General features: G+C 44.7%; 1 protein-coding gene and 1 long non-coding RNA gene across 3 annotated transcripts; one reads left to right on the plus strand and one right to left on the minus strand.

Moving 5' to 3' along the window:
* The first annotated feature begins 11,835 nt into the window (after positions 1-11,835).
* Positions 11,836-27,556, plus strand: LOC101471365 (uncharacterized). Of its 2 annotated transcripts, XM_076875008.1 has the most exons (16): positions 11,836-11,857; positions 14,434-14,612; positions 15,975-16,061; positions 20,797-20,909; positions 21,122-21,163; positions 21,247-21,273; positions 21,369-21,440; positions 23,064-23,129; positions 23,382-23,408; positions 23,485-23,529; positions 23,615-23,650; positions 23,731-23,811; positions 24,588-24,684; positions 25,783-25,892; positions 26,456-26,575; positions 26,887-27,556. In XM_076875008.1, exons 3-16 carry the CDS (start codon positions 15,986-15,988, stop codon positions 26,902-26,904), a joined length of 930 nt encoding a protein of 309 aa, XP_076731123.1. In that variant the 5' UTR covers positions 11,836-11,857; positions 14,434-14,612; positions 15,975-15,985; the 3' UTR covers positions 26,905-27,556. The 2 variants fall into 2 exon arrangements, with proteins under 2 accessions (XP_076731123.1, XP_076731122.1); XM_076875007.1 differs by having other exon boundaries at positions 26,456-27,556.
* LOC143412985 (uncharacterized) lies at positions 23,313-27,629 on the minus strand. The gene is made up of 3 exons (XR_013093526.1): positions 27,544-27,629; positions 24,534-24,675; positions 23,313-23,791 (listed from the first exon to the last, which is right to left on the minus strand). It is a non-coding gene; the product is annotated as an uncharacterized LOC143412985 (long non-coding RNA).
* Positions 27,630-27,908: the final 279 nt, after the last annotated feature.

Below are 27,908 nucleotides of genomic sequence, written 5' to 3' on the forward strand. Positions count from 1 at the left end.
GCAGTTTTTTCCTTTTGTTTTGAAAAAAGTAAAGTCTATAACTACTGTGTTACTAAGCCTCATGTCTGCTGCATTTCCGCTCGTCAGACTCACCTAATGAGATGGCTGGAACTGTTTCTTTTTGGCGAGGTGTCTGATGTCAGCTGGCTGTGATCGTGATGGTGCTGCTCAAAGCTGTTTTTTAGCTTTGAGCTCGTACTTGTTTTGCAGCCCAATTATTTCCATTGGAAGGTGTCTGGCACATCAGATGGTTGTACATTAAATGGCGTAGCAAACATGTCCAATTCCTTTTGGATATTCTCCACATCTTGAAACCTCTCCTGCTTGAATGAGTTTTGCACACTCACTGGCATATTCAGTTGTAACGTCAGGCTTTTGCTCTTGCAGGGTGGGAAAGTGTACAGTGTTTCCCTTTTCCAGTTGTCCTTGCCACAGCCTTAACTTCACTTCAAATGATTCCACATTTGAAAGCAGAGAGTTGATGAGCTGGTTGGGACCTTGCAGCTTGATGTTTAATTCAATTTCAATTCAATTTTATTTATATAGCGCCAAATCACAACAAAAGTCGCCTCAAGGCGCTTCATAAAGCTCTGACATGTGCTTGGTGATGTTCACCATGAAGCCAGGTCACTGAGGAAATTGCCATCACTGAGCTCAATGACAGGTTTCCCCTTTATCTCCATGAAGCGTCTGACTTCTTCCCACAGTGTATAAAATCATGCAAGCATATTAGCACAACTCAGCCATCGCACTTCACAGTGATAAACCAGATGGCTGTACTCTGACTGAAGCTTGCTGAGTAGCTCCTTGAACTGACGGTTGTTCAACCCTCTGCTTTTGTTTGTGGTGGACACGACGGTTTCATCACAGCGTTAAGCTTCATGGAATGTGCACACAGACTCTTTGATGTGTGACGCAGTGTCAGCTGTTCCCTTAAAGTTATCTCTTTCTTGTCTTAGTGGCGCTGTCACTTGGTGTTCGCACTCTCTGCGGTAGAGTATCACTTCCTGTGCCTGTTCCAACACACAGTGGTGTTTTTGAGTAGCTTATCTACATAGCAACTTAATTAAAATTTTTTAGATAACTTCCTTTTTCATTGTATAATCTTCACGTGCTTCATCTGAAGCACACTCTCTGTGTTCTCACTCCCTAATTTGTGGCCAAAGTATTCACTCACTTTACAGTTTCGCTATCTTAGCTTAGCTCGTAGCCAACTTGCTAGAAGAATTGCCTCTTTAAACTTAAAACTGCTGGCTAAGGGTAAATATAAATCCAGTAAAATCCTAATTCAAGTCACCAGTAATGACACCCGGTTACGTCAGCTGGAGGTAGGGCTGGGCGATATGGCCCAAAATTCATATCTTGATATTCTTTAGCTGGATGGCAATATACGATATACATCTCGATATTTTTTTTAAAGCCATAAAGTAAGAACAAAACGAGAGTTCTTAGTCAAACCTGTGTCCCAGCTCGCACACAGGCACTTTTATTAACGTACAGCGCAGATATACATGAACAAAATTACTCCAAAATAAATTATCAGTATGTATTAAATAATAATGCTCCATAAATAAAATAAAACAATGTTGTTTTTGTGCATAACAAAACGCACACAATTGTGCAGTCAAAATGTAAACTAACAGACGCTGAGCATAATAACAAAGACAGGCAGACTTCACAGCTGCTCTGTTCCCAACCTCTACTGCGTGACTGACAGCCTGGAGTTTGAAATCCGCATTGTAACCGTGTCTCTGAACAGGAGCCATCTGTGGTCTTTATACACACACACAATACGGTAATATTACGTTGAAGCACAGTACACATCACTCCGCGAGGCTCCTGACTACGCTAGCCATAATGCTCCGATAATCCATCAAGCAGTGCGGCTCTGTAGCTTACCAAAGTCGTACTTAAACATTTTTTGACAGATTGCTGAGTGCCTTGTACCACATAAAATCGGTTCACGGTCAGTAAGCACAACCAGAATTCATACATAAGGCGCTCTGTCGATTTTTTAAAAATGAAATGATTTTAGTGTAAGCTAACAGTACGAAAAATACGGTATATAAGTTTTGTAAGTCGGTTTGTTTCGGGGCAAGAGGCTGGGAGACTTCGCGGTCTGGGATACAGCACAAAGTTTCACACACTCTTCATTTTGCACTTTATGGCGCTGTTGTAAATACTGAAAATACTAGTAGTGCTCCAACCTTTAGTCGGGATGCTTTCCCGGCATTCTCTACACAATACATTATTCTGCTGCTCATCTGACACTCAAAATAATAGTAATAATATTTAGTACTATCAACACTAATCTTGTTAAAATGATGTTAATGCCATAACTGCATTAACGTGGCAAAGCTCCGTTAACAGGTTAGCGCGGATCACCCTGTGTGTGGGGCTGCGCTGTGTCAACGCGTTAGCATGGTTAGCTCATTAAAGCATTGATGCCATCCAGCTGTCCACCAAAACTGCTCAAACAAATCCTGTCATTAATTAATGCTCCAATCTTAAATGTGATCAACCTATCTCTAATAATCAGCTATGTACCACAGGCCTTCAAGCTGGCTGTAGTTACACCTTTACTCACTGAGGAGATGATGGAGCGGGTCAATGCTGGGCTCAGATCTACCCCCGGCCCAATCCCTTTTTGTCCTCCATAAACCCCCCACCAGAGCGGCCAAAGGTTCGCCATCGAGCCCCACCCTCAACAGAGCAATTGAAGTCACACTGCCCAGCCTCGCCCCCCTTAGTTCCTCCTTACCACCTTCATGCCCTGTCTCCGCAGTCTGATGTGTGATGTGTGAAGGGTCCGGGCTGCGAGGATTATGGCAGTGGTGACTTTTCCCAGGAGAAGCTGGGACCCTGTTTACTAGAAGGTTTTAAAATTTCTGTACTTTTAGGTGACAGAAGGAGACATGTGGCCTGGTCAAAACACAGAGAGCTGCACTCTAAAAGATCTTTAAACATAGTAAACATACCTTGTGTGCCACAGACTGCTCCCAAACATGAGGGGGCAAGTAATACCTCTAAAACACTTAAGTTGGCTTTATTAAACATTAGATCTCTAGCTGGGAAAACATTTTTAATTAATGATTTAATCACTGAGCACAGCCTTGATTTTATGTTTTTAACTGAAACTTGGTTGGACCAAAGTAACAGTGGAGCTGTTCTCATCGAGACGACCCCTCCTAACTACAGTTTTATCAGTGAGGCCAGGGTGAGCAGGAGAGGAGGAGGGGTTGCTGTCTTATTTAATGAATCATTTCAATGTAAGCAGCTATCTCCTGGACGTTTTCAGGCTTTTGAATATGTGGCTTTACAGCTGAAGGCCCCATCCAAAGTTGTGTTTCTTAATGTTTACAGGCCTCCCAAATACTGCACAGACTTTTTTTAATGACCTCAGTGAACTGCTGTCTGTGATCTGTGTTGATTTTGACTGTGTAATTATTGCTGGGGATTTTAACATTCATGTGGACAACCCTCAGGACAAAGGGACTAAAGACCTGAGTAACACTCTGGGCAACTTTGGGCTGACTCAGCATGTAACAGAGGCCACACATAATAGAGGACACACTCTTGACCTACTGATCTCCAAAGGCCTGAGCATTTCAAAGGTTACTGTGTCTGATGTGGGCCTGTCTGATCATTACTGTGTTTTCTTTGAAAGTAAAATCTCAGCCCACACAAATATATCAACAACAGTGATCACAAAACGGTGTATAACTGAAGACAGTAGTGAGATCTTTAACCAGGTCTTCCCATTAACACCTGACCTGTCCAGAGGGTCAGTCAATGAGCTCGTCAATAGCTTCAATGCAAAAATGTTAAATGTAATGGATACAATTGCTCCCATTAAGGTGAAGGTTATCTCTGGAAGGAAAAAGTCTCCATGGAGAAACTCCACACTGGTGAAAAATGAAAAAAGAGAGTGTAGGAAAGCTGAGCGCAGATGGAGAAAAACAAACCTCCAGGTTCATTATGACATCTATAAAGAGAAACTTCACAATTATAATTTACAACTGAGGAGTGCAAGAAGGTCCTACTTCTCTGACATCATCACTAAAAACAGCCATAATGCTCGGGTCTTATTTTCTACAGTTGACAGGCTATATGCTAGCAGAGGAGATTATCCCCACTGCGAGAGTCACCACATTCCCAAACCAGAAACCGTGGATGGACAGATCGATCCGCACTGCAGTAAACGCCAGGACCGCCTCCTACAACACGGGTCTCGCCACTGGCGATATGAGCGCCTACAAAGTGGCCTCATACGGCGTGCGGCGCGCGGTGAGAGATACCAAACGCCGGTACCGGGAACGTGTGGAGTCCCGCTTCCACCAGGGTGACACACGGAGTATGTGGCACCGATCAACGCCGACTCTGCATTCACCAACGAGCTGAATCAGTTCTACGCCCGTTTCGAGGTTAGCCAGGCGGCTAATGCTATCTACCGCCTGACTACCGAGGACAGTGACGTCATCAGCGAGAGACCGGTGACCAGCATCGCGGAGCATGACGTCCGAGCGGCATTGAGGAGAGTGAACACAAGGAAAGCGGCGGGGCCAGACGGCATCACCGGCCGTCTGCTGCGCTGCTGTGCTGACCAGCTAGCAGGTGTGTTCACTTACATCTTCAACGAGTCCCTGGCGAAGTCTGTGGTCCCCACATGCTTCAAAAGATCCACCATCATCCCTGTGCCCAAGAACAGCAAACCCTCATCCCTGAACGATTACCGGCCAGTTGCACTGACCTCGGTAGTAATGAAGGTGTTTGAGAGGCTGCTGAAGAACATCATCTCCTCCTCCATCCCAGACACCACAGATCCGCTGCAGTTCGCCTACAGATCCAACAGATCCACAGAGGATGCCATCGCCCACGTCCTACACACCACTCTCAGCCACGTGGACAAGAAACAGGGTAACTATGTGCGAATGCTGTTTGTTGATTACAGTTCAGCGTTTAACACAATAGTGCCCTGCAGACTGTTCACAAAGCTCAGGGATCTGGGACTTAACAGCTGTCTGTGTGCATGGGTGTTGGACTTCCTCACTGGCAGAACTCAGGTGGTGAGGGTGGGCAGGTGCTTCTCCAACAGCATCACCATCAACACAGGAGCACCTCAGGGATGTGTCCTCTCGCCACTGCTCTACTCCCTCTACACTTCAGACTGTGTGGCCACCCATGGCTCCAACACCATTGTGAAGTTTGCTGACGACACAGTGGTGTTGGGTGTCATCTCCAACAACGATGAGGCGGCCTACATGGATGAAGTGAAGAATCTGGCATCATGGTGCCAGGACAACCACCTCCAGCTGAACGTCGGTAAGACCAAGGAGCTGGTGGTGGACTTCAGAAGGGGTCAGCACAGAGACTACAAGCCCATTATCATCAATGGAGCTCCAGTGGAGAGGGTGCAGTCCTTTAAGTACCTTGGTGTCCACATCTCCTCAGACCTGACATGGGCTGCCCACATTCAGGTCCAGACCAAAAAGGCTAGGCAGCGCCTGTATCACCTACGACAACTGAGGAAGTTCAGGGTCTCTCCAGAGATCCTCGGGATTTTCTATACAGACGCTGTGGAGAGCATCCTCACACAGAACATGACATCGTGGTTTGGGAACAGCTGTGTGAAGGACCAAAAAGCTCTCCAGAGAGTGATCCGTACAGCAGAACGCTGCTGCAGGATTGCTCTCCCCCCGCTTCAGGACACCTACACCAGGAGATGCCGGACTAGAGCAGCGCAGATACTGAAGGACCCGTCCCATCCTGGCAACAAACTGTTCCAACTTCTGCAATCTGGTAGAAGGTTCCGCATCTTCCGGGCAAGGACAGAGAGACTCAAGAGGAGCTTCTATCCCCAAGCCATCCGAGCCCTAAACACACACACCCGCCCTCTCACATCATCTATAATTGACTGAGACAGGACTCTTCCAGACACTAAACCAAGGAACAATGTACATTTCAAATTCCTTTAATTTTAAATATGTTTATATTGTCTATCCTGTAAAATAGTCAGATGTCTATTCATACTAATGTACAGAATTCACCTGCTTGCTGCTACTACTGCACATTCACCCAATGTATATACTATATATATATATATATATATATACACTCAACAAAAATATAAACGCAACACCTTTGTTACTGCTCCCATTCCCCATGGGATGGACGTAGAGACCTAAAATTCATTCCAGATACACAATATAATCATCCCTCCCAAACAGTGGTCACAAATCAGTCCAAATGTGTGGTAGTGGGCACATCTGCCATATTGAGATAATCCATCCCACCTCACAGGTGTGCCACATCAGGATGCTGATCTGACATCATGAGTAGTGCACAGGTGTACCTCAGACTGCCCACAACAAAAGGCCACCCTGGAATGTGCAGTTTTTTGCGCTATTGGGGGTCTGGGGACCCAGAACCGGTCAGTATCTGGTGTGACCACCATTTGCCTCATGCAGTGCAACACATCGTCGCATGGAGTCTATCAGATTGTCAATTGTGGCCTGTGGAATGTTGGTCCACTCCACTTCAATGGCTGTGCGAGGTTGTTGGATATTCGTGGGAACTGGTACACGCTGTCGTATACGCCGGTCAAGCACATCCCGAACATGCTCAATGGGTGACATGTCCGGTGAGTATGCCGGCCATGCAAGAACTGGGACATTCTCAGCTGCCATCTGCCCTGAACAATGTGAACCATGATTCATCCGTGAAGCGCACACCTCTCCAACGTGCCAGACGCCATCGAATGTGAGCATTTGCCCACACAAGTCTGTTACGGCGACGAGCTGGAGTCAGGTCAAGACCCCGATGAGGACGACGGGCATGCAGTTGAGCGTCCCTGAGACGGTTTCTGACAGTTTGTGCAGAAATTGTTTGGTTGTGCAAACCAATTGTTCCAGCAGCTGTCTGGGTGGCTGGTCTCAGACGATCTTGGAGGTGAACCTGCTGGATGTGGAGGTCCTGGGCTGGTGTGGTTACACGAGGTCTGCGGTTGTGAGGCCGGTTGGATGTGCTGCCATATTCTCTGAAACGCCTGTGGAGACGGCTTATGGTTGAGAAATGAACATTCAATGCACGGGCGACAGATCTGGTTGACATTCCTGCTGTCAGCATGCCAATTGCACGCTCCCTCATTGCTTGTGGCATCTGTGGCATTTTGCTGTGAGACAAAACTGCACATTCCAGGGTGGCCTTTTGTTGTGGGCAGTCTGAGGTACACCTGTGCACTACTCATGATGTCAGATCAGCATCCTGATGTGGCACACCTGTGAGGTGGGATGGATTATCTCAATATGGCAGATGTGCCCACTACCACACATTTGGACTGATTTGTGACCACTGTTTGGGAGGGATGGTTATATTGTGTATCTGGAATGAATTTTAGGTCTCTACATCCATCCCATGGGGAATGGGAGCAGTAACAAAGGTGTTGCGTTTATATTTTTGTTGAGTGTACATATATAATGTTCTTCCTCTACCCCCCCCCCCCCCCCCCCCCCCCCCCCACACACACACACACACAATTTTTGCACATGTCGAGGAGCGTGTCAGGCTACATTTCACTGTGTGTTATACTTGTATAACTATGCATGTGACAAATAAAGAACCTTGAACCTTGAATAAAGCACCAAATCCACACTTTTAAGCTTAAATTTCAAAACTTACATTTAACTACTGATTTTATCTACTGTTCTGATTTTATCTGTTTTGATTTTATATACTGTTTTGTTTGTTTGTTTGTTAATTAGTTAGTTTGTTTGTTTGCTTGTTTTAATCAATTTTAAATCATGCTTTTTATTTGTTTTTGTTTCTAATGTCTCTGTAAAGCACTTTGAATCACCTTGTTGTTGAATTGTGCTATACAAATAAACTTGCCTTGCCTTACTCAAAAAGCATCTCTAGACCCAGCAGTCTTAGCTAATTATAGGCCAATCTCCAACCTTCCTTTCATATCAAACATCCTTGAAAGAGTAGTTGTCAAACAGCTAACAGATCATCTGCAGAGGAATGGCTTATTTGAAGAGTTTCAGTCAGGTTTCAGAGCTCATCACAGCACAGAAACAGCTTTAGTGAAGGTTACAAATGATCTTCTTATGGCCTCTGACAGTGGACTCATCTCTGTGCTTGTCCTGCTAGACCTCAGTGCAGCGTTCGATACTGTCGACCATAATATCCTATTAGAGCGATTAGAACATGCTGTAGGTATTACAGGTACTGCACTGCAGTGGTTTGTATCATATCTATCTAATAGACTCCAGTTTGTGCATGTAAATGGAGAGTCCTCTTCACACACTGAGGTTAATTATGGAGTTCCACAGGGTTCAGTGCTAGGACCAATTCTGTTTACATTATACATGCTTCCCTTAGGCAGCATCATTAGAAGACATAGCATACATTTACACTACTATGCAGATGACACCCAGCTCTATCTGTCCATGAAGCCAGATAACACACACCAATGAGTTAAACTGCAGGAATGTCTTAAAGACATAAAGACCTGGATGCCTGGAAGGCCCCATCTTATCTTAATGACCTTGTAGTACCATATCACCCCATTAGAGCACTTTGCTCTCGCACTGCAGGCTTACTTGTTGTTCCTTCATTTTATGTTGTTTTTTTTTTTTATTTCTCCAGGCTAAATGATGATCCTCTAAATTTGTGACACGCCATTTCCTCTCCAGCTTACGAGTCATCTGCTTTATTCTACGTGTTTGAGAATTATACCACGGAGTCAGGTACTTCTGATTAGAGACCTTAGTTTTCACAGGAGCTACAGTATCCAGAGTCGTACGTAGTGAGGAGGTAAAATTATTAACAAGATGATCGACCTCTGTTGGGGTAGCGTTCAGATAGCTGCTCTGCTCTATGTTGGTACAGGGCATTGAAGATGATAACAGTGGGTGGATTATATTCTTAAACTTAGTTACAGCGCTTTCAGAAAGACATCTACTGTGATAAAGTCTACTCTCCACTGCTGCGTAATCAATTATTTTAAATGTAAATTGTGAGATTATAATATTATTTTATGCCATGTTATGCCCCTAATTAAAGATTGTGAATTATTATGTAGTTTTAGTTTGCATTATTCTCCTGAATTAGAAGAAGGTGATAACTATTGCATTTGTTAAACTGATTTGCATTATATTAGACTGCTGATTTATTGTGAATGAATGATATTGTTTTATGATGCATTATACTGCTGAGTTATAAGAAATACTGTTCGCAGAAAGTCATCGCCTTATTTGTCTGATTAGAAGAGAACAGAACATGCTGGAGTTTTCTGCCCCATCTCAACAGGAGCAGATAAACAGGGAGCCAAAGTCGTAACTTAGGCGCTGTGTGAGAGAAAGCATGTGAATGTTTAGGCTTTTATGATAAGGTGGGGGCCACTAGAGGCTATAAGAGTTTGATCAATGCTCCACCATTTTGAGATCTGATGCTGTCTGCGTACGGCATCCATCTCCCACGCGTGTGTTCATTAAAATCATCGTTTGACTCAACCCGGCCGGACCAGTGTTGTTATTGTGGTTTTTCCTCTTGTGTCCATCCCAATATTTGAATCCGTAACAAAATGTTATCAGGAAATGATCAGACAGGGGAGGGTTTTCAGGAAACACTGTTAAATGTTCAGTTTCTATGCCATATATTAACACAAGATCTAGAGTGTGATTAAAGTGGTGGGTGGGTTCTTTTAGATTTTGACAGAAGCCAGTTGAGTCTAGTAACAGATTAAATGCCATGTTCAGGCTGTCATTTTTAGCATCTACATGGATGTTAAAATCACCCACAATAATTATTTTATCTGAGCTGAGAACTAAATCAGATAAAAAGTCTGAGAAATCAGACAGAAACTCTGTGTAAGGCCCAGGTGGACGATAGATGATAACAAGTAAGACTGGTTTCTGAGTTTTACAGCTGGGGTGGACGAGGCTAAGCATCAGGCTTTCAAATGAATTAAAAGTCTGTCTGGGTCTTTGGTTGATTAATAGGCTGGTGTGAAAAATTGCTGCCACACCGCCCCCTCGGCCTGTGCTTCGAGGTTTCTGGTAGTTAGAATGACTCGGGGGTGTTGATTCATTTAAACTAACATAATCATCCTGCTGCAACCAGGTTTCTGTAAGGCAGAGTAAATCGATTTGTTGATCAATTATTAAGTCACGTACTAACAGACACTAAGATGAATGATTCTAAAAAAAAAAAAACTATTTTATGGAGCATAAAAGAGCAAAAACACTTCCAGACCATCTCCGAGGCAACCTTTCCCAGATGAATGTGCCTGATCCCATCTGCCGGTGGATCACTGACTTCCTGACGGACAGGAAGCAGCACGTGAGGCTGGGAAAGAATGTCTCGGACTCCCGGACCATCAGCACCGGCTCCCCTCAGGGCTGTGTTCTTTCTCCTCTGCTCTTCTCCCTGTACACCAACTGCTGCACCTCCACCCACCAGTCTGTCAAGCTAATCAAGTTCGCAGACGACACCACCGTCATTGGGCTCATCTCGGACGGGGACGAGTCTGCCTACAGGAGGGAGGTTGAACGTCTGGTGTCCTGGTGCAGCCACAACAACCTGGTGCTGAATGCCCAGAAGACAGTGGAGATTATTGTGGACTTCAGGAAGCACACAGCCCCACTCCCCCCCATCATCCTGACTGACACCCCCATCACCTCTGTGGACTCATTCCGCTTCCTGGGTACCACCATCACCCAGGACCTGAAGTGGGAGCCCACCATCACCTCCGTCATCAAGAAAGCCCAGCAGAGGATGTACTTCCTGAGGCAGCTGAAGAAATTCAACCTGCCAACACGCTGGAGCCACTATCAGGGACAAACAGAGACTGCAGCGTGTTGTGCGCTCTGCTGAGAAGGTGATTGGCTGCAGACTCCCATCTCTGCAGGACCTGTACACCTCCAGGACACTGCGGCGTGCAGCCCGGATCTCAGCTGACCCTTCTCACCCTGGACACAGTCTGTTTGACCTGCTCCCCTCAGGCAGGAGGCTCCGGTCCATTCGCACCAGAACCTCTCGCCATAAGAACAGTTTCTTCCCCTCTGCTGTTGGACACATGAACAATAACCACATGATTGTCCCCGCCACTAACACATGACCCTACGCTGTGTCACTGCATCATTTCATGTTTGGCACTGATCACCACCTGCACTCATGTATATATCTTTCTACGTAGCACTCATAATTCTTATTCTCATGTATATATCTCATGTATATCTCATGCACATATCTTTCTTTCTACATAGCACTTTAATTCTTATTGTCTGCACTGAAGCACCGCAGCAATTTCCTAATGTTGTAAACCTCAACATCTGGCAATAAACCCATTCTGATTCTGATTCTGATTCTGATTCTAAAATTAAGCAGTTTCCTATCAAAATTGCTTAATAAACATTTATTTTGTTTATTTTTATTTTATTAGTATTTTCCTTAAATGTGTTAAATATATATTTTCTCATCTAAATGTCCACTGAGCTGTGAGCCAGGGGGCGGTAATGCGCCTTAACATTGGTTGCCAACCAAGAAGAAGAAGAAGCTGTGAGCCAGGAGGGAGGGGTGAGTGAGTGAGTGATTCGTTCGCTCGCTCTATGATTCAGCACAGGAGGGAGGGGGTTAGTGAGTCCTGAGTGATTCGCTTAAGCTTATGATTCAGCACAGGAGGGAGGGGGTTAGTGAGTCCTGAGTGATTCGTTCGCTCTATGATTCAGCACAGGAGGGAGGGGGTTAGTGAGTGAGTGAGTGATTCGTTCGCTCTATGATTCAGCACAGGAGGGAGGGGGTGAGCGAGTCCTGAGTGATTTGCTTACGCTTACGATTCAACACAGGAAGGGAGGGGGTGAGTAGCTCAAATGTGTTGTTAGCATGTTAGCAGAGCGATGCTACTGTGAACCGAGGAGCTATTTTCTTGATGTGAGCTTCTACTCAGGGTTTTTTCTTCCAGTTCAGAGCAGAAATGCTTTTGTTAAGAAACTGGCTGTTGTTTGTTCCCCCCGCAATTTTAATTATAAGCTAGATATATTTCTACTAAGCGAATTAGTTTGCTAACAGAAACAGGGATGAGTCAGTGAGTCAGTTGGGCTTGTGAGTCATGATTCACGAGTCAGTAAAGTGATTCTCGAGTATTGAACGATTCGTTCACGAATCGAACATCACTAAACAAGACCAGGTTTCCAATGTCGCCTGCTCTGGTCCCTGGAAGACCATTGACTATGGTTGCCGGTGTCTCTAGCTTCACATGTCTGAGAACAGAATCACCAATTACCAGAGTTTGACCCCCGACGGGTGTGTCGCCGAGTGGGGAAAACGGTTAGACACATGAACAGGTTGGTGGTGTACCTGGGGCTTCTGTTTAAGACTATGCTTCCTCCTCACTGTCACCCAGCCGCCCTCTTTCCCCAGCTGCTTGGGGTCTGCCGGGGAACAGGGAGCGAGGCCTACGCTATCTTGGCTGCACCGCTACAGGGGCCTGGCTAGCTACGGGTGAATGAAGGGTGCGAAGCCGAGTCTCCTCCAGAGCTGCAAATATGCTACATTTGTTACAGATATAATTACTGCTAAAGGAGGCCGAGGAGTAACTAAACATCTGACACAATGAGCAAAAAACTGCAGGACGGACAGGTGAAGAGGCCATGGTGCTAGTGAGTTGGCTATGAGTTAAGCTAAGCTAGCGAAACAGTAAAGACTCAGTGAGTGAATACTTTGGCTATAAATTAGGGAGTGAGTACACAGAAAGTGTGCTTCGGATGAAGCACGTGAAGATTATACTATGGAAAAAATGTATCTTACGGTTTTTAATTAAATTGCCAAGCAGATAAGCTACCCAGAAACACCACTGTGTTTGAGCAGGAACAGGAAGTGATACTCTACCGCAGAGCGAGTTAACACCAAGTGACAGTGCCACCCAAAGGAGCCAAGCAAGCCACCCTGTCCCTCTACTCACTTTTGAATACAGTGATTAATAATCACACCATAGTCACACCAATAACTACGGATTAAATACCAAAGCCCAATATTTATGTACTGAAACCAACTACTCCCACTTGGCAGCGTAAGTAAACATGTGTGTTTAATTTTTCCACTGATTAATTTTTTAGTACTGACTGTGGTTTTTTTTGTTGTTTTTTTTACTGAGTTTGTTGCAAATATTCAGCTTAAAAACACTGTCTGAATAATTGTTAATGAGGTATGTTCACAAAGAAACAGCTCATATGTCAGCAGAACTGTAGAACTGAAAAATGTAAAAGTAGAACTTCAGATCCCGAGTGTGTGAGGACAGAGATGGATCAGCTTTATTTCAGATGCCTTGATGCATGCTCAATCATCCAGGAAAGTAAATCTCCAAAAGTTGATTCTGTTCATCTGGATGCAGCGTTTTCAACGGGAGAAACGTTTTGTCACTCGTCCAAGTGACGTCTTCAGTCTCAGCTGACTACAGGTTTCCCCAAACTTATAAACAGTACATTTGCACAATGACTGAAACCAGCCCACTGAATGAACAATGGGCTGGGAGGTCAGTTTCTTCATCATAATTATTCAAATTCTCATGACCACTGAGGGAACAATCAGCCCACTCCCGCACCTGGAAATGTACGAAGGTCTAAATATTTATCCAAAGGGCTCACTGAAGATCAGCTGATTTCTACGGGGCAAAAAGTACTTAAACTATTTCAGTTACCCACTATGACCATTGCTGCAGTGCAGGATGAACAGCACTGATGGGGCTCTGATATATTCATGTAATATATTATGACAGAAAGTGCTACAGACTGCTTTCAAAGTTTCATCCTCTGTTAAGTCTAATTGTTGAATGTTGCCATTGTGTTTCTTAAATTTGTACAGTCTTAGTTTAAGCAGCAGGATCAAAGCCATTCCTTTGATCCTGACCACCTCTCCAGCCACTCTGTGCTGGGGGAGGTTTTATTGTAGATACATCCTATCTGAAAGATCTGTTTCTTTCGATGTAAGCTTCCTGGGTTTATGACCCTTTGGTCAGCAGGAGGTCAAACACACACACACACACACACACACACACACACACACACACACACACACACACACACACACTTACAGAAGTTCACACATATACATTTACATACAGTGCCTTGTCTTTGTAACCAAAGGGGGGTTGCAAGGGGAGGTGCTTTGTAAACTATTGTTTGAAGTTTGTCAATAAAAGGCAGCGAGAGGAGGCCATCATTGGGGTCTTTGTCGTGCTGGACACAGATGAGAGGCCTCCCTTGCGCAAGTAATGGATCGATCGACTGTCTTGTTTTCTTCATGATGAATAAGTCTCTAGAATTAGCGGGGTTTGTGGAAACACAGACCCAACATCCTCCACAGCATGTGTCCTGATCAGCAGGCTCCTCTTTGGCTCAGTGTTAAAGTAATTATCTGATTATTCCTGTGAAGCAGTGCCAGAAGCTGCATTGCATTTCCACAGTTGATTGAGATTAAGCCAGACTGAACGTGCAAGCATAGCAGATTGGGCTGCAGTTCTGCTGGACCATGACCAGGAAGAGATGCAGCTCCAACAGACATCTCCAGTACAGGACTAGAGCTTTCCCAGGCACTGAGCAGGAAACAGCACTGAGGTAAGACACGCTACACTGACTATAATGCATGAACATACCTGAACTCTTATACTTAATTACATATTAGGGGAAAAGTTCTTCTCCATTATTTATTGGGTTTTATGAACAGGACAAGAACATTAATAAATTCCATTTATTAAATTAGAGTTTACAGTGGAGGGACTACGGTCCTGCATTGGAGGTCTTTCAGATTATTTAACTTCAAGTTTGTAATATGTGTTTGGCATTGCAGCCGAGTCCAGGCTAAGAAAACTTAAGTTCCACTGTGAGCTGGAAGAGTCACAACTGCGAAGGGTGAATTATTTTAAGCGTGACGCGAACAAGTTCTAAATCTTCCTCTCGTGCACACTGTTAAATCTCCCAATTCTTTTGATCGTTGGGCTGAAGGAAGGACAATACTCGGTGTATAAATGCTCAATCAACAATCTTTTATTCCATACAATTCAACACTTTATGAGCATAAACCATCCGGATGGGAGATGAGCGCGGGAGGGTGTCCGCCTGATCTCAAAGCGTCTGAGCGTTCCTCACATTCTTATAGCTTCAGCCCCTCCTCCACCTAGTCACAAAGCCTAAACATCCACATTCTTTCTCTCTCAGTAAGTCCAAGTTATGACCTCGGCTTCCTGTGCAGTCTGTCCTGTTCTTTTCTAGTCAGACACATAAGGTGATGACTCTCTGAAAACAGTATTTCTTATAACTCAGCAGTATAATGCATCATAAACAATATCATTCATTCACAATAAATCAGCAGTCTAGTGTAATACAACTCAGTTTAATAAGTGTAATAGTTTCACCTTCTTCTAAGTCAGGAGAATAATGCAAACTAAAACTACATAATGATTTCACAATCTTTAATTAGGGGTCTAACGTGGCATAAGATAATATAATAATCTCACAACACATACACATCCACACACATGTGCACCTGTCTAAAGACAGATCTGACTTAAACTACAGTCATTTGATTAAATGTTTTGATCTGAAGTATAATAAATGAGGCTTCTGCTCTTTAAACTGTTGTCTCATATTAGCTCAACTTAAACAAATTATATTCCTGCCATCTGTCCTAAAATATCTGATCTCAGGGCCCACACACATCCGTTGCCTGACGTTGGTGTGGATCTCCAAGCAGCTTTGCAACCCATTGAAACCCTTCTTTCATGCTGTGTCTGAATTATTAATTACATATCTGTCATCACTGATGGTTTCATGGATCTTTCTGCTAGTCTCCTCATCAGATTTTCCACCTGATAGAAAAAGATGGTGGGTGTTGGTTCGGAAGGAGAGACATGAAGCCATATTTAAATGACCACAGAGGGAAGCAGTACTTTCCTTAGTGGTCATGATTTGTGGTTGCAGGAAGTGTTGAGATGCTGACTCAGCTGATCCTAGGATGGACTGCGTTGCTAAGCAGCCTCCCGTCGGCTGCTTCCTCTATTACAACAAGTGAGTCAAACACTGGATAACAGTTAAGTCCATAAACACTAACACTTTCTTGCCTCCTAAGGTAAAGCACCCACCTCAGTGAGTTTCAGATTAAACCATTAAGATGTGATTGATACTTCAAATGGCAAGGGCCCTTCGTGGTCACACGACAAGTAGCGGATATTAGGTGGTGTGGTCGAACAAGGGAGGGGCCACACAGATATATCACGTTGACCAAGGAGGTCAACGTGATATATCTGTGCATGGAGAGAGGCTGAAAACACTTCTGTGTTGAGCCTGGTGAAGGAGAGAGCTGAGTTGGGGCCGGAGAAATTAATCAAAAATATTGAAGTAACTGTCTGTTAATGAGCATTTCCCCTACCTGGCAGCTCCATCTTGAACGTCCTTTATTGAATATATCCCCTGTGCAACTTTGTACATGTCCAAACCATCTCAGCCTTGCCCCTTTGTTTCCAAACTGCTCAGGCAGAACTGTTGTGATGAACTCATTGTGGTGTGAATAAGGCATGGCGGGACCACAAATTGTAATTTTGAGCCATTTATTTACACCCAAGCTGCCAGCTGCACATCACACCACAAGACCACTCATAACCCTGCTTTTCCGTGATTTAATGCTGCGGCCGTGACCTGCATCTCCAAACGATACATCATAGCAGGTCTCACTAACATCTTGGACACCTCCCCTTTCACTCTTGCTGCTATTGTTCTGTCACAAATCGCCCCTGACACTCATCTCCACCCTACCTGCTCTTTCTTCTTGACCACTCTTGTGCACTATTGCCTTAGATGGCTGACTTCAGGTATGTAAACTCATCTATCCTTATTACCTCTCTTCCTTCCATGTTCACCTTTCCACCTGTCTCCCTCTCGTTCACACTAGAGATGGCACGATACCACTTTTTTATGTCCGATACCGATATCATAAATTTAGATATCTGCTGATACCAATATGAATCCGATATAGTGTATTTTTTAATTGTTTATCTGCTGGTTTCCTCTTTCTGGTGTAAAGTGAGCCAAAAACAAACAAGAGAGACGGAGTCGCGACAGAAGAGCCGATCAGATGATCATTGATCAGTTTTATGAATGAAGTAGCAGCAGGAGAGGGAGAGAGAGAGAGAGAGAGAGAGAGAGAGGCAGTTGCTCCATATATCGGTTGTTAAGCTTAACGCTGGAATGCTTTTCTGGCAGATCAATGACCTCAGTCGCCTCAAAAAATAGAGACGACTCTGGCCCTTCCTGTAAAGTGCTGTGGTGTTTTTAGCCCAGTCCAGTTTATTGTCAATGTGTACTCCAAGGTATTTATAGTCCTCCACAATGTCCACACTGACCCCCTGGATTGAAACAGGGGTCAAGTGTTTCCTGGTCTTCCTGAAGTCCACGATCAGTTCCTTGGTCTTTGCCACGTTGAGCTGCAGATGATTCTGCTCACACCACGTGACAAAGGAGTCGACCACAGCCCGGTACTCTGTCTCATCATCCCTGCTGATGCATCCAACCACCGCAGAGTCATCAGAAAACTTCTGAAGATGGCAGGTCTCTGTGCAGTGGCTGAAGTCTGTGGTGTAGAGGGTGAAGAGGAAGGGGGAGAGGACAGTCCCCTGTGGTGCCCCTGTGTTGCTAATCACCTTGTCAGACACACACTGTGGGAGACGTACATATTGTGGTCTTCCTGTCAGGTAATCAACAATCCAGGACACCAGAGAAGCATCCACCTGCATCGCTGCTAACTTATCACCCAGGAGGGTCGGCCTGATGGTGTTGAAAGCACTAGAAAAGTCAAAAAACATGACCCTCACAGTGCTCACCGGCTGGTCCAGATGGGTGTAGACACGATTGAGCAGGTAGATGATGGCGTCCTCAGTTCCGAGACGAGGCTGATAAGCGAACTGAAGGGGATCCAGATGTGGTCTTACTATGGGTCGCAGCTGGTCCAGGATGAGCCTTTCCAGGGTCTTCATGATGTGGGAGGTCAGTGCCACGGGCCTGTAATCCTGGGGGCCACTGGGACGTGGCGTCTTTGGTACAGGGACGAGGCATGATGTCTTCCACATCACCGGGACCCTCTGCAGACTCAGACTCAGCACAAACAGTTTATGAAAGACTCCACACAGCTGGGGGGCACAGGTCTTGAGGACAAGGGGACTCACTCCGTCTGGTCCAGCAGACTTGCCTGAGTGAAGTCTCCTCATTTGCATCTCAACCTGGTATTGAGTGAAGGTGATGGGTGGGGGAGGGGTGTCAGGAATCTCACAGGAGGCAACATGTGAAGAGAGAGGCTGGCACAGTGGTGTGGCTCTGGATTCCAGGCTGACTGCAGGTGAGGTTGTGGGGGTGGGAGCAGACACTGTGGTGTCGAATCTATTGAAAAACAGATTCAACTCGTCGGCTCTATTCTCACCTCCCTCAGCTCCCCTGCTGTTGGTTGGCCTGAATCCAGTGATGGTCTTCATGCCCCTCCACACCTCTCTCATGCTGTTCTGCTGGAGTTTCCACTCCAGCTTCCTCCTGTAATTGTCCTTAGCCTCTCTGATCTTGTCCTTTAGTAACACCTGGACCTTCCTCACCTCCTCTTTGTTGCCCCCTCTGAAAGCCCTCTTCTTGTTGTTGAGGAGGGCCTTGATGTCCTTAGTCACCCACGGCTTGTTATTTGGGTAACAATGAACAGTCTGAGCTGGAACAATGGAGTCGGTGCAGAAAGTTATGTAGTCTGTGATACACTCAGTAAGCCCATTGATGTCCTCGGCGTGAGGCTCACAGAGTGTCTCCCAGTTGGTCACCTCAAAGTAGCCCTGTAGTTCCGCTATTGCCTCCTCTGACCACCTCCTAAAATTTTCTCTCCCCTGGTGGGACAGTTTGTTTGAATGTTGTTAGTGTATTGTCCAGTGATACATGGTTGAAGTCACCCGAGATCACAATAAAGGCACTCGGGTGCTGAGTCTGTAGCCGAGCTATGGCAGAGTGGATAGTGTCACATGCAGCTGTGGGGTTAGCAGAGGGAGGAACATAAACAGCCACCAAGATGACGTGAGAGAATTCCCTGGGTAAATAATACGGCCTGAGTCCAACAGCACACAGTTCAGTGTCCGGGCAACAAATCTTTTCTTTGATTGTTATGTTGGCAGGGTTACACCACCGGTTGTTAACTAAAACAGCAAGCCCACCTCCTTTCCGCTTACCGCTAGCGATGCTGTCCCTGTCCGCCCGAACAGTGTGGAAGCCTTCCACGGAAGCATTCTCATCGGGAATGTCCTGGTGCATCCATGATTCGGTGAAACACATCAGGCTACACTCTCGGTATTCCCTCTGACTCCGTACCAGTGCTGAGAGCTCGTCGATTTTATTTGCCAACGATCGCACATTTCCCATCACGATAGACGGCAGACACGATTTATAGCTCCTCCTCGCTTCGAGCCTCCGCTGTCTCACCGTCTCCTTCTTTCTTCTCTTCTGTCCTTGACCTCTGCATCCCCGATGTGTTTTCCTCCAAATATCAGCTGGTACTTCTGCGGGCCTGGCCAGCGAGCCGGCCGGCATCAGGGCGATCAGCTCATCTCTGGAGTAAACAGTCCGTCCTCTCTTGGCTCTCTCTCTCTATTATCTGCGTTCTTGAGAGCCACAAAGAGTCAGTGAGACTCTTTCTGACCTTCTCCATTCTTCTCCATCAACACTCTCAAAGCAAACATCACATAGAGCTCTTTCTTGATAGGGAGCCACACTGCTGCTCACTGATTGTCACCTCTCTTCTCAGCCTAGCTTCCACAACACTTTACTTTATCTTCATAGTATGTGTCATTAACTTTAACCTGTGTAGTTACTAGAGCTCTGCATATCACCCTTGCTCTTGAACATCAGTTCCAGTGCCTTGATGCATGCTCAGTCATCCAGGTAAATAAACCCCAAAAGTTGATTCTGTTCATCTGGATGCAACATTTCCAGTGGGACAAATGTTTCGTCACTCATCCAAGTGACTTCTTCAGTCTCAGCTGACTGACATTACATTTTAATAATCAACGAATTGACCTCCCAGCCCGTTGTTCATTCAGTACTGCTGGTTTCAGTCATTATGCAAATGTACTGCTTATAAGATTGGGGAAACCAGCAGTCAGCTGAGACTGAAGACGTCTCTTGGATGAGTGCCGTGTTTCTCTCACTGAAAACGTCCAGATGAAAAGAATCAACGTTTTGGGATGGGTACCAGTACATTTCTTTTCCATTCCTCGGGCATGAGGACTGTGGTGAACAGTCTGGTTAAACAGCCTAAAAGGTCTGCTGCCCTCTCTCCTAGAAATCTGCCAGCCACCTTTCCACTCTTCATTCTCTTCACAGCGGCCCACACGTGTGCAGGGCATTAGCAAGGAGGAAGTGTGGGCCGCTATGAAGAGAATAAAGAGTGGAAAGGTGGTTGGTGACTGCACATGCAGCAGCATGACTGCTGTGCAGACAAGTCAGACAGTGAAATATACAAATCAAGAATCAATGCCCCACAATATTTAATGTCTGAGCCACAGAGCCTTGATCATAGGACCACTCTGGATAACATGATGTCATGGATGGTACGTAAAATCAAAACACAAGATGTGATTTGTTTTAGAAAGTGTTTTTTACTTCACATACTGCCTAAAACCGTCACTATGTCATGATTATAGATCTGATTGATCTCAGTGCCCTCCTTTCCCAGAATGCACAGGGAACACAGTAATTAACATGATTTTTGTACTCTCTGCCTGTGCAGGATTCCCATCCAGCAGAGGCAGCAGGTGGTCAGTTTCAAAATGTGAAGTCTTCATCACTCCTCCTCTTCCACCACCTATGTTTCCTCCAATCAAATGGAAAGCAGAGCTAATGGTGATGATCTCCCTCCTCTCTGTTACCCACAAATTAGCTTTGTTTTAAAATTATTCCTTCAAGACTTTCTTCAGGAATAAATGTTTCAAACCCTTTAGCCTTTAGCCCAACCTGTAGCACCCACATTGATTCATTCAAAGAAAGAAAAGGTGTGAGAATTGAAGCATGATGTAAAAGAACTCGTTTTTTGTAATTTCTCTGTAACTCTCCAGGTTGACATAACAGAACACATCACAGGACCTAAAGGAGAAAAAGTATGCAGGACCATCTTTTTACATATTTAACCCCCCCCCCCGCCATATGTACTGTTACGGTAATGGTACTGTTACTGTTGCAGGGCTGTAGGGGAGCCAGAGGATCGAAGGTACAGTGTAAGACAGTTATCCCATCTTTTCAGGCTCATAAATACTGCATGTAAGATGTCATGAAAGCAAAAGCTAACTGGTGAGTGTATTTCAGGGTCAGCTTGGTGTGTTAGGTCCAGAGGGAGAAGGTGGAATGCAAGGAGCCATGGGACAGCCAGGTCAAAAGGTTATACAAAGTCCGTCCATACAGACATACACCACAACACTGACTGCATGGTCACTACATGGTCAAGGAAAGACTTGCTCTGATCAAATAAAAACAGAAATTACTATTTAATTTAAGAGCTAAAAAGAACTAAAATGAGGAGAAAAGAAGAAGTTCTGGTTTCTTCTTGTTAAAAGGGAGTTTTTCCTTCCCACTGTTGCCAAAGCGCTTGCTCACAGGGGGTCATATGATTGTTGGGTTTTCTCTGTATGTATTATTGTAGGGTCAATATAAAACGCCTTGAGGTAACTGTAGTTGTGATTTGGCGCTGTAACGAAAACTGAACTAAAATGTCAGGAGTGTAAAAGTAATGGATAAAGAGACCTAACATGTAAAATAGAGAATTGCAGAGAATTGAAACAGTGGTGAAAAAATGAAAAAGAAACTCTTTGTGTAACACAAAGTTCATGTTTTCAGTAATGCGACTGTGTGACTAAGAACTCTGAGGTGTGCATTTATGCAATAATAAAGTCATATCCTGTATTTGTAAAGCTATGACTAATAAACGGGTAAACAGCCTGTATTTGTATAGTGCTTTACTAGTCCCTAAGGACCCCAAAGCGCTTTACACATTCAGTCATCCACCCATTCACACACACATTCACACACTGGTGATGGCAGCTACATTGTAGCCACAGCCACCCTGGGGCGCACTGACAGAGGCGAGGCTGCTACTTACATATTTACATTAAGGACAATGGTTACTATAAGCAGAGTACTGTACAGTTATTAAATTAAATAAAAATAACTACAGATAAGAGGCAAAGCAGGTTTTAGTGTGAATCGGTTGATTAAATTATTGCAGTTACAGCGCAGATGGACTGACAATGACAATTGCCCCAATACAATTCCCACTGCACCCTGCACGTGACACTGAGGCACTTCAGGGTTTTTTTCTTTGGCCCAAGGTCCCTGATGAAAATAAAAAGCTTCATTTACGGACATACAGGGTGGGGCATTTGTTCTTGGTTTGCTGTTGACTGCCAGGGTTGATTTTGTTATTAATCATGGTTGTAATGCTTGTGCTACCTGTTATTTCTTGTGCACACCAAGGTCTTTCAATAAGTATAAAAGACTCATCTTATACAGTTTAGGTCATTGTGACACAAGACCCAAACACACACGGGTTATGCTTAGTGTCTTTTATTTTGGAAATAACCTTTGGCACCTGCCTCGGACGCAGCCACTCCCTCCCAGCATCATCTGCTCCATCTCACTGTGGGCACACAAGACATCTCCCTCATTAACACTGTCCCGTACACCTGTTGCCTCTCCTCCTCCGTGCCGCCCAGAGTTCACTATGTCACCCCTCCTCTGCAGCAGGCCAGCAAACCACGCCCCCGCCACAGTCATCCTTTAAAAAGGGGCAAAGTTTCATGTTTTTACAGGAAACACCGAGCATAGAAAACATATCACTAACTTGATTTCTCAGGTGTATCAGTCGCCTTTCCATCCAAAGCCAGATAGGTTTTAAGAATATTAGATGTGATAGACATCATCAATGTTCCATTTATTGAAATAATGTATAAATCTAAATGTTTACACAGTGAAAATATGAGCTGATATGAGTCAATGTTTCCACAGGGAGAGAAGGGAGACAGAGGCTGGAGGGGCCTGTATGGAGATATAGGAACTCCTGGGATGATGAAGGTACATTAAAGGCTGGATATATTATTTATATGACTAACCAGCCAGTAGCCATAGTATATACTACCTGATTTAGGACACATCTCATAAACTACATTAAAGACTGTGCTGAATAGATGAGTTCGTCCTGCCCACATGCAGACATATATGTTATTCACACTCATCCCGACTCCTGTCTGGAAACCAAACAGCAGTTTCCCATTTGTATTTTGTTTTAATGCTACTGATACTAAGCTCCTTTGTGTGTTTATGTAGGGCAATAAGGGGCAAAGCGGATTCAGTGTAAGTGTTTTTTCTTTTTTTACTGTTATACATTTATACATATGTTCCGATGACACTTGCTATTTTTATTGTTCAGGGTGATAAAGGTGTCAAAGGAAAAACAGGCCTGGAGGGAGTGAAGGTGAAGAAATCAAAAGAAGAAAAAACATTGCTCCTGTTAGACATTATGTGACTGCGTTGGCTGATGAATCTGTGCGTCTCTGCAGGGGGAGCGTGGCATCCCTGGAAACCCAGGACAGAAGGTGAAGAACTGGCTGAGACACATTCGGTGAAAATCTCTGGCTGTGCAGTATGTTAAGGCCATTCTGTTGTGCTGGTGCAGGGAGACCCAGGCCAATGGGGCGCTGCAGGGAAAAGGGGGGAGGAGGGATCCAGAGGAAAGCCTGGGGACAGGGGGAGCACGGTAGGCACGAAGAATGAAACACAGAGTGTGTGCATGGTGGGAAACCCTGCAAGGGGTTGGCAGTGCTAGAGTCGGAAGAATGACACACAAGTGTGTGTGTGTGTGTGTGTGTGTGTGTGTGTGTGTGTGCGTGTGTGTGTGCGTGTGTGTGTGTGTGTGTGTGCGTGTGCGCGTGTGTGTGTGTGTGCGCGTGTGTGTGTGCGCGTGTGTGTGTGTGTGTGCGTGTGTGTGTGCGTGTGTGTGTGTGTGTGTGTGCGTGTGCGCGTGTGTGTGTGTGTGCGCGTGTGTGTGTGTGTGCGTGTGTGTGTGTGTGTGTGTGCGTGTGCGCGTGTGTGTGTGTGTGCGCGTGTGTGTGCGCGTGTGTGTGTGTGTGTGTGCGCGTGTGTGTGTGTGTGTGTGCGCGTGTGTGTGTGTGCGCGTGCGTGTGATATTGTTCCCGTTGCATTCATGCCTTTTTGTTTAAAGAGCTGCCTGTTGAAACAAAAGCTAGCTGTGAGGTAGGCGTTTACTAAACGTCTACTAACCGTGAAGTTTTGTACCGACTTCATCCTTTGACACACACACATATCTGAAAAACTGCTTAGTAGATTCATATATTTAAAAAGGCACCTATTTTCTAAATATCATTTTGTTGATGTGAAACTTCTTACCTCTCACTGTCCACAGACATTTGCTGCTTGGTTACCTTTAATAGGATATAGCTGAATGTAAGAAGTTTGTACCTCAGTTTGTCTGCTGCATGCAAACCAAATGAATGGAGTGATCACTGTGTGCAGGGGCCGAAGGGATCTCGTGGGCCCAAAGGGTTTCAAGGTCATCTTGGTCATGCAGGGCGTCATGGTCAGACTGGAGAACCTGGACTTCCTGGACAAGGTTTGTGACAACACGTGTATCAGTTTTGAGCTACTTTAAAGTGCATGTAAATATATAGTCATGATATTGGTACAGAAGATGAAGATTTATAAAGTTGTATTTAAATTTCATTTCACCAGAGAAGTCTGATTGAGGTTAGGAACTGCTTTTTAGACAGTGACGGCATCAGGGAGGCATGAAACTGTGCTGAAGAAACTATGTTCTGTAATGTAATGATTTATGTTACAGAGAATACTCCCATCTACATCTCTACACGGTATAAAAATGTATATAATTACTTTTTGTTTCTTTGATCACGCCTTATTGTGTGACATTGTTTTTTCCAGATGTTTGCACAACCACTAAAGCCACAAGAACCATTTTAATGCTGCAGGTTTATATAACCTGTAATAATCCTTTCATGCAGCGTAATAATCGGTATAAAACCACACTTTAGTTCACACTTCATTTCATCACTGTTTACATGTTTAAACAAAAACTTCCTGGAGCGTCTGCAGTTTATCCAAAACACTGCAGCAAGGCGAACCATCGAAGTATTCACACACGTGACACCGCTGCTGATACAGCTGCACTGGCTCCCCATCGAGTCCATTTCAAGATTCTGGTTCTGACCTTCAGAGCTCTTCATGGACAAGCACCAGCTTACATCATTAAAGGTCTGCAGCCCTGTGTCCCCAGCAGCTCCCTGAGGTCATGTGATCAGGGCCTACTTGTTATTCAGTGTACAAGGCTGAGAACTGAGGGAGACAGAGCTTTAGCCCCTGTGGCTCCCAGACTGTGGAACTCTCTCCCACTGAGCGTAAGATGTGTGGACTCGGTAGTTTCTTTTTAGAGCTGCATTTTGTCTGTTTCTGTTTTATACTTTGTCATCCTTGTGTCAAGCACTTTTTGATCTTTTATCTAGAAAGGTGCTATATAAATAAAGTTTTACTTAGTTACACATTATTTAATAGGGCAATGTCGTTCAGGCCAACGACGCAAGCATGGAGCAGTCATACATACCCAGAAAGGATAAAGCTGTGACATGATGGCCTTGTTGAAACCACTTAAAATATAAACTTGTTGGCAGAAAGCTGATTATGCCTTGTGTTTTCTTAGTGTATATCCTACCAGGCATGGAGGGAGAAACAGGAAACCCAGGTCCTCCAGCCACATGCAACTGTTCACAGGTTCAGAGCCCACAACGATTGGTGGTCAGCGTGCACACGGTCAGTGTCACACTCTGGTTAAACTGTATTACTCTGCTGGGGAGTAATCTTTACACCATCTCATCCCAGTGCATTTTTTAAAGCAAGACTTTTGTTTTATTGGATCTGAAAGAGTGTGGAGCAGCACACCCACAGCAACACAGACAAATGGACCAGAATTCACACATGCTAGCTTACCATGGACCTTCTATGAAATGTGATTCTAGCTATGATGACCCAGCAGCTCTGGATTCCTCATTTTGAAACCACTGCCACCAGTAAGCTTTAAACAAGTCACAGAATAGTTCTGCATGCCATGAGGTTCATGTGCTTGTTCAGTTACATGTTCAGTTAGGCTGTAATCGAATTTCTAATTTGTAAACAAAGCAATTCTTGCATGACTGCTCGTGTTGTGACAGCTGTCAATCAAAGCGGCAGTAATCCTTGGTCCAAACACAGGAGCTATAAATGTTTTCACCCCACGTGCAGTTGTCATGACGAGGAAAACAGCTGGAGACCTGGACTTTGTACCGTTGTGGAAACAAATCCTTTTGACCTCAGCAGGCTCATGTGTCACTCTGCAGGTGTTTGTTGCGGATGGAGAGAAAGCGATGAGAAGGCTGCGCGTGGAGAATGTGATGGTGCTTCGCACGGACAAAAAGGCTCTGTACATCTACACTGAGTCTCAGTGGATCAACGTATTGGTAACACACAGCAACAATTGAATGGAAACACAAGATCCAACACACAATACACAACTGTCTGATGTTTAATGAAGAGTCTCTGTGTTGCTCTCTGTCCACACAAACACACGATTTGAGTGTTTCTTCTTCCACATACTGAAGCTTTAAATTATTATTGATTATGATAATGATTATTCTTTTTTTTTTATTTTGGCAACAAGCACAAATCGGTGTAGCCCATATATCAACAGCTACGCAGCTCGAAGTGGGGGGCAGGCTTTATTAACAGTCACAGTGTCGTCTTTTCTGTGTGTTTTCCCTGCATGGAGCAGCAGGATCCCCGACACTGACGGCATACTGAAGCTGAACCAGACCTCCAGCCTCAGCTGTCCATTAGCAGCGTCTGACCAGCTCCTCTAACATTTACAAGCATTCCCTTGGATTTGTGTGACCACTCTAATATGACCTATAAATATCCTTTTGTGAAAACTCGAGCTGAAAGGTTTTTTCCACCAAGTTGGTGTTGTGGCCTGATGAGTGACGGAAGGCTCATCAGCGTTGTCTAATTGTCCATCACAGACTGTTGGTCACTGAACATCCTCGGGATCACCCCTGCAGCAGTTCTAACTTTAGTAATCACCATCATTTACAAAGTTTACATGTTATATTTGATAAGATCTGACAACTGAAAGCATAACGTCATCAGGACTGTGCTGTGTGACTCTCCTGAGGTCACAGAGTAAGGAGGCTCATTTCCTCACAGACACAAACAGAAGTCACTTAAAATAATGTTCCTGTATCGTTTACCTTTCCAGACCTGGAAGCTATGCCTGTCTTTTGTCTCAACTGATGATTTATGCATGCATCATTTAAAAGCACTTAAACAAGTCTTCATCATAACACACCAAAAGGAAAGTGTTTCTTTCTTGTGATGCTGCAGTGATCCACCTCCTACAAAGAGCTCAATAAAAACAAATACTTTGTCTTACCTTGTTGTGAACATGCTTGTTTGTTTGCTGCGATTAACAACCTGCTCTGCCACCTGATCTGCAGCCACACCTACAGTGGGGCAAAAAAGTATTTAGTCAGCCACCGATTGTGCAAGTTCCCCACCTAAAATGATGACAGAGGTCAGTAATTTGCACCAGAGGTACACTTCAACTGTGAGAGACAGAATGTGAAAAAAAAATCCATGAATCCACATGGTAGGATTTGTAAAGAATTTATTGGTAAATCAGGGTGGAAAATAAGTATTTGGTCACCTCAAACAAGGAAAATCTCTGGCTCTCACAGACCTGTAACGTCTTCTGTAAGAAGCTTTTCTGTCCCCCACTCGTTACCTGTATGAATGGCA

The sequence above is a fragment of the Maylandia zebra genome, linkage group LG16 (genome assembly GCF_041146795.1).
Source record: "Maylandia zebra isolate NMK-2024a linkage group LG16, Mzebra_GT3a, whole genome shotgun sequence".
NCBI classification, from domain to species: domain Eukaryota; kingdom Metazoa; phylum Chordata; class Actinopteri; order Cichliformes; family Cichlidae; genus Maylandia; species Maylandia zebra.

Coding starts and splice junctions, on each gene's coding strand:
- LOC101471365 (XM_076875007.1), top strand. CDS start 15,986: ATGCTGACTCAGCTGATCCTAGGATGGACTGCGTTGCTAAGCAGCCTC. Junction 23,530..23,614: donor CAGGCCTGGAGGGAGTGAAG/GTGAAGAAATCA, acceptor GCGTCTCTGCAG/GGGGAGCGTGGCATCCCTGG. Junction 25,893..26,455: donor TGGTGGTCAGCGTGCACACG/GTCAGTGTCACA, acceptor GTCACTCTGCAG/GTGTTTGTTGCGGATGGAGA.